This window comes from Neomonachus schauinslandi, chromosome 16, assembly GCF_002201575.2.
Source record: "Neomonachus schauinslandi chromosome 16, ASM220157v2, whole genome shotgun sequence".
NCBI classification, from domain to species: Eukaryota; Metazoa; Chordata; class Mammalia; order Carnivora; family Phocidae; genus Neomonachus; species Neomonachus schauinslandi.
This window is the reverse complement of record NC_058418.1, coordinates 7,867,848-7,877,581: the sequence shown is the minus strand read 5'-3', so window position 1 is coordinate 7,877,581 and position 9,734 is coordinate 7,867,848. Positions and strand designations below refer to the sequence as shown.

Here is a 9,734-nt window from a genome sequence, read left to right as displayed (position 1 = left end):
AGACTCCCTGCTGAGCAGGGAGCCCGATGCGGGACTCGATCCAGGGACTCCAGGATCATGACCTGAGCCGAAGGCAGTCGCTTAACCAACTGAGCCACCCAGGCGCCCATCAATAAAATCTTAAAAAAAAAAAAAAAAAAAAGAATGTGAATTCTGGGGCGCCTGGATGGCTCAGTTTGGCTCAGGTCATGATCTTGGGGTCGTGAGGTTGAGCCCCTTGCCGGGCTCTGCGCTCAGCAGTGAGTCTGCTTGAGATTCTCGCCCTCTGCACCCCCTACCCCTGCGCTCTCTCTAAAATAAGTAAATCTTAAAAAATAAATAAATAAAAATGAGTTCTGCCTTTAAATGGAAGTCCACTCCTCAGAAAAGTGCATGCTAGCTAGATTTTGAAGGGTCAGAAAAAATCGCAAAGGATGCACATTTTTAATTCAAGATTTCTGTTCCGGAGGAGAGAACAAAGAGCTGCTCTAGCACCAGGCTGACCCTTCTAGCTGGTGCTGAGGGCTGAGCCACCAGTCAGAGAGATCAGCCCGGGAATTTTAAAACTTGGTAGCACAAAAATGAATTACAGTTGAGAAAGACGTGCGGCAGCTGAGGTCACTGCCCTGCAGGAAGTGTCCTAAAGCTCTTTATGCAGGAGAACTGTGTTTTCAAAAATCACTGAGGAGCCGAAGGTGAGGTTATGGTATTAAAGGAAACAATTTCACTGTTTACTTTCTACATGTGGGGAATTTTTTTTTTTTTAAATGGAGATTTTGACCCCGTTATCTGACACCCAAATAAAATGCGAGCTCAAGCTTTCCTAGTTACTATCAGCCCAGAGCACAGGCGTGGGCTCCATGACCCCCTGCTCCCCATCTCCCATCTGAAAGGTCGGCCCTGGGTCCCTCCTGCTGCTTACAGCCCGTGGTGCCCCGGCTACTCACCAGGCCCCGGGCAGCGGGGTAGATGGGGGACAGGGACAGATCGGCACATTTCACCTCCCACACGGCGCTGGGGTCCAGCCAGTGGTCGGGGGCCACGGCGCCGTCCGCCCGGACATAGGAGCGTGGAGTGGGCAGCACCAAGACCTGCGGGGAACAGCAGTGGGGAACAGCAGTGGCATGAGGAGGACAGGTCTCAGGTCTCAAAGTCAAGGCCGGGGTTGGGCAGTTGGGGAGAGAGGAAAGGAGGAGGAAAATGGGGGATGGGGATAGACGGTGATATAGACATGCCTGAAGGTAAGAGCCTGGGCGGGGATGAGGGGGAACGAGGGGAAGAAACGAGACAGAGAGCCAGAGAGAGAACCAAAGAATGTCACAGAGACAGAGGCACCAACACACAGGAAAGGGAGTCGTACCCCCAAAACACCCGTGACTGTGCCACAAACACTCCCAGTTACTAGGGGCTTCCCCAGCCCTGTTGGGATTCACTCAGGGCTGCCTCAGGGACCCCTGCGATAATGCCCTCCCCGTGACTCGCCCTCTGGCAGTGGAGGCTCCCTGACCCACGTCCTGCGCTGGCAGCTGCCAGACCTGGGATTTGACCCTGGACACGTGGGGCTCCCGGGCCAGCTCCAGCACCTGCTGCCCTTGAGAGGGTGGGGGCCCAGAGCCCCGCACGCACACAGAGCGAGCCGCGCCGGGAGAGGTGGAGAGGCCACGCCGCTCACCTGGAGCCTCTGGTAATGCTCCTCCAGCTCCTCGTCACTGAAGCCAGTTCCGAGCTGCGGGAAGGACAGGGGACGTCAGAGGGTCGGGGTGCGGCCTGTGGCCGGGCATTTCCCCCCCTGCCCCCGCCCCTGCGGACCCGGATCTGTGCATACCGGAGGCCCCCACCCTACCCCAGCCTAACCAGAACCCACAGAGACCACAGTGGAAGTGTGGCGGGGGGTGGGGGGGGTTGCTGGGCGCAGAGCACAGGTGGGGAACACCTCTCCCAGTGGCATACCCCCTCCCCCGCCCACCCGCTGCCCTTCACTTGCCAGGGCAGCCCTCACTCCGTCCGCTCTGCCCCCTGGCCCAGGTGCCGCTCCACTGGGCTCCCCCGCATCCCACCTGCCCCAGAACAGGGTGTCCTCTCCAATCTCCACGCCGCCGAGCATCTTCCCTCACCTACCCACATCGTCAAGCCTAACAACTCGCTGCCAGCAAATGTAGCGAGACGCACGTCTTCAAACTACGGATATAAAATGCTAACTGGAAAGCCCTTTTTGCATCGAGAGCCTTAAAGAGTGTCTCGGGCAGGCAGCTCTCTCAGAAAGCTGTTCTGGGTAAGCAGTGTAGATGGTGCCGGGTTGGGGCCCTGAGGTACTTGTGAATGGTTAAGACCACCTCCGTCACGGGCCGCCTGGGCTAATAAGCACTGCGTGCAGCGCAGATTCACTCGTGAGAACAATGCCGGCCACGAGGGAACCAGCCAGCCACAGGGAGCTGGTCCAGCACGCGGGGCGCACACATCTTTTTGAAAACTCTTCCACAAGCATTTGTGAAAAATTCTGGGCCACTTCGCTAACGCAGTCAGAGGCCAGTCGAGGGAGGCCCCCTGACCGTCAGTTACAGGAAGAACCGGACATTACAGAGGCCACCCCAAGCCTCCGTGGTGGGCTCCCACAGCAGAGGCCCCCACAGGGAAAGACGGACTCTGATCTCCTACGAGAAAGGACCACCCCAGCAACTCAGCCCCCCAGAAACCATCCTCCCCCTGGTCTGGTGCTTTTCTTCCCCAATGGCCTTTTGTTCAAAACAACCCCTCCCACTGCCTCCTTCTTCTCCATAAAATAACACTCCTCTCCGTGGGATGGGCCTATGGTTTCGCCACAGCTTGTGCATCCCGGAACTGCAATTCTCTGCTATTTCTGAATAAACCCATTTTTGCTGGTAAAATAACGGACCGTTTATTTTTAAGCTTAACACACTCAAGTTGTGCTTCCAGAAGTCCTGAACACAAGGGCAAACACTCTAATGTTTTTTAACACTATGTTACTTAAATGTATCTGACGGTATTTAAAACACGGTATTTATAAGACAAAAAGCAGGAGAAAAAAAAAATCCCGACATACAAAGATCATAGCTTTGTAAAAGTATAAATAAGACATTCCCTCAAATCTTACTAGTGATTAGCTCTAGGCACGGGAATTGTAGGTAATTGTTTATTCTGTTTCTGGGGCAAAAGCCTCACATTTGTTGGATCAAATGTATACACAGCTTTAATGTATATAGCTTTAAACAAAAACCAAAACCACTACATCTTTCAAGCTCCCCTGTGCATGGGAGTGGGCCATGGAGCAAAATTCTGACCCACGCCACAGACGGTGCTCGCTGGCTGAGGCTGATGCGGGTGACACATCCCTCTGCTCGGGGCCTTCCTCCTTCCTGCTGCTTGGAGCGTGCATGGCCATGATGGCTGGAGCTCCTGCAGCCACATTATGAAGATGAGGTCGGAAGCACATGACAAAACCCCTGTGCGGGGAGAGAAGCCTGGGTCCCCAGTGACATCAGAGAGCCTGCCGCCGGCCCCCCCTTCAGACTTCTCATTATATGAGAGAAAAATAAATCTCTTGTAAGTCATCCTCATCTGCAGCTGAACTCAATTCCTGACATAGCTTTCTTACAACTTTTTATGATAGTGCATTTCTCTATGTGAAGCAAGAATTACTTATAGGATCAGAAAAAGCAAATAAAAACTAGAAAAAAAATAATCCTACATAGGACATGAGAGCCTCTTCGTTCAGCCCCCCAGCACCCCCCACTCCGCGATTGAGTGGAATCTACTTCCCTCCTGCCTCCCGGCACCTTGCATATGGCCTGGAACTCCTCACTCTCCTCGTCGTAGGCGGCCAGCAGGAAGCCCCCATAGCGGCCGGCCCGCTTGCCACGGCCCAGGTAGGCGCCGATCACCACGAGGTCCAGGGTGTCGCCCACACCATCGAGGTAGTCCTTCTTCAGCTGGGGAGGGAAGGCAGGAGGTGAGGGGGCGCTGCCGAGGCGTGGACCTCCCTGCTGGAGGCTCATCGGTGGGTGGAGCAGGGTTGGGGTGAGTCTAAGGAGAGCTCCCGTAGAGAAGACCAAGGATGGCCACCGGGCTGAGGCTGGACCTGGGAGGAGCTTCTGGACTTCCAGAGCGCATGGGAAAGAGACGACCCAAGTGGGAAGAGCCAGCAGGACTGAGGGGACAAGTCAGACGGAGACCTTGGGGGTCCCCCTTGGGTCCCCCCTCTCCCTCAGGACAGAGACACATTCCACTCACTCACTCCACACGGAGAACATTCATCATTTGTTCCAGAAACACTAAGTGCCAGGCAGGACTCAGCCTTGGGGATGCGGCAGGGAAAGTGTCCTAAGACAGGAAAAGCTCATACCCTCCCAGCTGCTGACAGTTTGGTGGCGGAGAAAGACCACAGGCCGCTACCACACACCCGGGGAAGCCAGCCAGCTCCACTCCAGCTCATCTCCTGCTGCAGTCCTCTCGCCCCTCTCCAGGCAAGCCTCCTGCTCGTGGGCTCCCGCTCTGCCCAGCACCGCCCACCCCCAACCATCCACCATTCACAGCCAGACAGATGTCTTGTGCAAAAAAGACAACCAGACCATGGGACTTCCTACCTAAAACCTCCACTGGCTTCTCAAAACCCATAATATTTTACAACGACCCCCTAGGCACTGCATGATCTGAGACCTGCTCTCCACCCCAACCTCACCTTGCACCTCAATCGCCTTGCTCCCTGCACACGCAGAGCTTGTTCCTACCTCAGGGCCTTCGCACTTGCTGCCCCCACCCTTCTCCTAGGTGTTCTGTCCCAGATCTCCACATGGCTGACCCTTTCCTATCATCTGTGTCTTGACCCAAGCGTCCGCTCTGGAGAGGCCTCTCCCCACGACCAGAGCACTGTAAGATCCTCACTGGCCCGACCTTGACTTGTTTTCTCCACAATGCTCATCACCCCCGACGTCATCTCCTTTATGTCGTGGCTGACTCCCTTCTCGCCGGCCCCACTCGACACAGAGGGCAAGCTCAGAGAACAGAGACCTCATCTAGCCAGGGCAGCTCTCAACTGATTCCTGGTGAATCCATCCATGAGGGTGTGCAGAGGGGTGGTCTCCGGCTGGCTGGACTGCGAGGCAGCAGGGGCCGAGAAAAGGCTCCTGCACTCACACAGGGTGAGGTGGGGACCAGAAACCCAGATGCAGAGACGGCCGGATGTGGGAAGGGCAGCCGGGGCAGCTCACCTTCAGCCAGTTGTGGGATCTCTTGGCGATCTCGTAGGTGGCATCGACGTCCAGGGTTTTCACCATCAGCCCCTCGCAGGAATCTGAAGGGACACACGGACGGGTGGCCTTCGTGAAGCCCTGGCCTGGGACAGCCAGCTGGAGCCGCAGGCTTCCAGTGAAATCTTGTGGGCTGGGGCGCACGCGGCAGTCAGCCCCAGACCCCCTCACCTTTCACAGACTGCTCCAGGAACTCGGCGATCTGCTCCGTGTCCTTGGTGTCCAGGGAGGTGGCGAAGACAAACTCGCCCTCCGTCTGCATGAAGTTCTCCCGGAGAAGCTGCCGGCGTCGGGAAAGCGGCTCACGCACCAGGGACTGGGGGCGGGGAGGGGAGGAAGGGAGCGGGAAGAGACAGAGAGGAAGGGACGTCACTGTGGAGGAGACGAAGCCCGAGCCTGGGAGAGACAGGACGCCCGTGCGTCTCCAGCCACCACTCGGCTCCCGACGGCAGCCACCACTCGGCTCCCGACGGAACGCCCCGCCAGGAGGAACCAGGCCTGCATGAGGGTTGCGAGAGCCGAAAGGACCGATTTCAACGGCAGGTCGAGAGCAGCGAGGGCGCTGGAGGCTGGAGCAGACTCCTGTTATCGTGGCTACGGTTCCTTGTTCAACACGGGTTGAACAGAGCCGGAAAGAAGCCGACAACCACAGGGGTGTAACATAAACGTGTTTCCGTTTTAATCCAGGGCTCGGCAACCCTGTCCCACAAAGAACCAGACAGTAAACATTCTTGGCTCTGCGGGCTACTCGGGCTGTCGCAACCGCTCACCCTTGGGCTGCCGGGCAGAAGTAAGTGGACGGGTGCGTGGTTATGTTCCCACAAAACCTTCTGTACAGACAAGACAGGCCCATAGGCCTTCATCTACCGAGCCCTGAGTGAGACCGAATCCCTCGTGGGAAAACAGTGCTTGCTTTATACCATAGAACAGGCTCCCCAACCTTCTGGAAGTTAATCCACGACCTGTGATCTTATTAACAACACCCTTTCATGTTCTGTAGACGCTCGTGATGGACAGGCACAGCCCTGCTGGACATCACGCAAGCCGATTCGAAGCTGAATTTGGCAGGGAGCCTTGTTCTTACAAACTATCAGGCAGGCTGGGGAAGAAGTCCCCTAGCTCTCTCTCGCCATCCATCCCCGAGGGAGGTGTGGCTCTCCTCCACCAGGCCGAGGTGGGATGCTTCCTCAGATGGGGAGCTCACTCCTTCTGTTCTGTTCCATCTCTGCAAGGGGATGGAACTTGTCTCAACAGCCCCAAACTCACTCATTCTGAGTCTAGATTCACTCTGAGACTCTCCTAAGGGGAGACTCTAGAATAAAGGTCGTGATTGATCCTAGTAGTGATAAGGAAGCGGAGACTCAGAGAGGCTGAGTCATTTATCTGCAGCCGCACAGCCAGGAAGGGAGAGCTGGGATGTGAAAGCAGGTGGTCGGGCTCCAGATTCTTAACCCATGCCCTGGAGCAGCAGTTCTCAAACTCTCCAGTCTCGGGACCCCCTCACACTCTTGAAACCTGCTGAGGACTCACTCCAGAGATGTGGGTTACATCTCTGGATATTTACCACAGTAATGACGATGTATCAGCTACTAAATCACATGTTAATATTTGCTATACTAGAAGTGAGAAATCTAGACATTTATTAACTCGTTTAAAAATAACACCTCCGGGCGCCTGGGTGGCTCAGATGGTTAAGCGTCTGCCTTCAGCTCAGGTCATGATCCCAGGGTCCTGGGATCAAGTCCCACATCGGGCTCCCAGCTCAGCGGGGAGCCTGCTTCTCCCTCTGACCCTCGCCCCTCTCATGCTGTTTCTCTCTCGCTCGCTCTCTAAAAAATAAATAAAATCTTTAAAAAAAAAAAAAAAAAGAAAAACCTCCAATATGTTAACCCAACAATGTATTTTCACGAAATGTGCCTATGTTAGAAAAAAAATTAGTGAGAAGTGGGGGCATCAGTTTACATTTTTGCAAATTCTTCAATGTCTGGCTTTTCACGGAGCTGGGCCCTCCCGTGTGCGGCCGTCCGCATTCAGACGGCTGCCACACAGGAGAATCTGCCTGCACGGCTGCGGAGCTGGGGAAGGCAGGCAGGGCCTCACAGACTCCCCCGAGAGGGTCCTGGAGACACCCGCAGGGGTCCTCGGGCCACACTTTGAGAACCGCTGCCCGAGCGTGGCCACTCAGACCGCCGGCTCCCAAGCTCGCACACCGCCCCCATCTGCCCCCAGACATGCAGCTGGGACTCACCTGTCCATTGAGGTAGATGAGGTCGAAGGCGTACAGACACACCTGCACCTGGATCTCTGCCGCGTCCACCTCCTGGGTTGGGCAGAAGGGAGAGCAGGGGTGGGGGACGGTAGTATGAGGTGTGGTTGCTATGCCTCCCATCATGCCCCAGGCAGACACCTGTCACCTACCACTCTCCCCTTCTCTCCAGCCAATAGGCCACACACCCATGAGGATGACAACGCTCCTAGCTCCGCGCTCCGCATGGTGATGGCTCTCAGCTAATCCCAACAACCTCACTCCCCTTTGTCAAGTATTTGCTCTCCTACCCTCCCTTGTAGCTAATGGTGCTGACAGGACACAGTTCTGGCCAATGAGGGTAAAGAAGTTTGCTGGGGGGCGCCTGGGTGGCTCAGTTGTTAAGCGTCTGCCTTCAGCTCAGGTCATGATCCCGGGGTCCTGGGATCGAGCCCTGCATCGGGCTCCCTGCTCCGCGGGAAGCCTGCTTCTCCCTCTCCCACTCCCCCTGCTTGTATTCCCTCTCTCGCTATGTCTCTGTCAAATAAATAAATAAAATCCTTAAAAAAAAAAAAGTTTGCTGGGGCACAGGTTGGGGGGGGTCCTGGAACAGATCTTTCATGATAAAACAGAGACACAGGAAAATGGCTCTTTCCCCCTTTGTACTTGGCATGCTGGGATGAGAATGCAATGGCTGGAGCTATGGCAGCCACACTGTAAAAGGCAGCAAGAACTGTATCCCAGCGGACACTCTATCCTTCTGGGGATGGGGCAGGGCTGGGAGGAAGAGGAGAAAGTGTGGGACTATGGCAGGCAGCGAAGGAGGGCGGAGGCTACCTTGCGTTTGCGGGTGGTAAGCACTTGGAATGGCTGGATCTGCTTCTTTTCCCGGTCCCAAGCCACGGCTTCCGTGTCCAGGATGAAGGATGTGACTGACGGGAGTTTAATCTGAAAGGTGAAGAGGGAGACCCAGGGATGCTGAGAGGTAGAGGATGAGGACAAAACACAGGCCCAGAGAAACAAATGTTCTTTTCCTTCCACAGCTCTGAAAATCCACCCATGAATTGATGCCAACTTAAAGATGCACATATGGATATATACCCTCTTCTTATTTCCCACAAGGAGGAGAAAAACAAACTTTTCTGAGACTTACTACTTGGTCCCATAAGCTGGAAACCCAGTGGCCTTTGTCAGTTCCCCGTGAACTTGTCCACTTCCCCTCTGAAATCTCTAAGCTGCCCACAACTTACTGAGCCCAGTCCAGCCAAGGCCACATCATCCTACTGGTCTCCCTGCTCCTGCACGGACCCCGTGTCTAACCTGCTCTCCTCACAGCAGAGTGCTCTGAGCAAACCCCAAATCTGATCTCAGTGCATCCCTGCTAAAAACCATCCCCAGCTCCCCAAAGCTGTGGGGGCTCTTCCCCTGGTCAGCCCCTGGCCCTTCCTCACCTCACCAGGCCCTTTCAGACTCTGCACCCCAGCATGCTAGCCTCTCCCGTTTTGTGGATTGACTAGGCCCCTTCAACCACAGGGCCTTTGCACATGCTAATCACTCTAGAATGCCTGTCCTTATTCTTCACCTCCACGGGGAGGACTTCTTTTTCCTCAAAGGAACATTGCTGCACAACACCAGATGCCATCCTTCATGCTGCATCCTGGGGCCGTGTACGGTGGCAGCCTGCCTTGCTGACATCAGGCCTAGGTCCAGTCTGACTCTTACAGAGGCTCACAGAATGGGGGTCCTTCAGAGCCCAGGTCTCCACATACAACTACAGAGCCAGCAGCGGGACGCTCCGACGAAGATCTGCCTGCCCTGCTAGGCCCGAGCTGGGTATAGCCTGTCTAAGCTGCGTCCCCAGCCTCCTGCATGGGGCTCAGCCCGGAGCAGATGCCCAGGAAACACTTGCCCAATGAATGAGCAAAAGCAGCCAGATACAAAAGACCCCGAACTGAAGGATACCGCTCGCGGGAAGCTGGTTGCTTCTGGGAGCTGGATGGGGATGCAGCTTGGCATGGGACCCAAGATAACAATTTAGAGTGATACGTACATGGAAATGTCTTATGTTTACATGGGTGTGCATAAATGCGCCCAAACTCACCAAACCACGTACGCTACAATCAGAACCCTACATAGACATTACACCCACCACACTGGCTCATCCATCTGCTAGTAAAACGGACTGGAAACACCACCGCTTGGCTAACAAGAGCTCCGCTACCATCTGTAATCTGCTGTTAGGTCTG

The 9,734-nt window shown here is 55.3% G+C and overlaps 1 protein-coding gene across 4 annotated transcripts in view; it reads right to left on the bottom strand.

Annotated features, from left to right (window-relative positions):
- The window catches only part of LIG1 (DNA ligase 1), a 36,774-nt gene that overhangs the window by 1,197 nt on the left and 25,843 nt on the right, over nucleotides 1-9,734 (bottom strand). For all 4 annotated transcript variants that reach the window (XM_021681215.1, XM_021681216.1, XM_044911484.1 and 1 more), the window contains 7 exons: nucleotides 8,326-8,436; nucleotides 7,492-7,563; nucleotides 5,415-5,559; nucleotides 5,205-5,287; nucleotides 3,774-3,926; nucleotides 1,652-1,705; nucleotides 927-1,070 (listed from right to left, as the gene is read on the bottom strand). In XM_021681215.1, coding sequence (XP_021536890.1) covers nucleotides 927-1,070; nucleotides 1,652-1,705; nucleotides 3,774-3,926; nucleotides 5,205-5,287; nucleotides 5,415-5,559; nucleotides 7,492-7,563; nucleotides 8,326-8,436 — 762 coding nt within the window. The remainder of the gene's footprint in view (nucleotides 1-926; nucleotides 1,071-1,651; nucleotides 1,706-3,773; nucleotides 3,927-5,204; nucleotides 5,288-5,414; nucleotides 5,560-7,491; nucleotides 7,564-8,325; nucleotides 8,437-9,734) is intronic.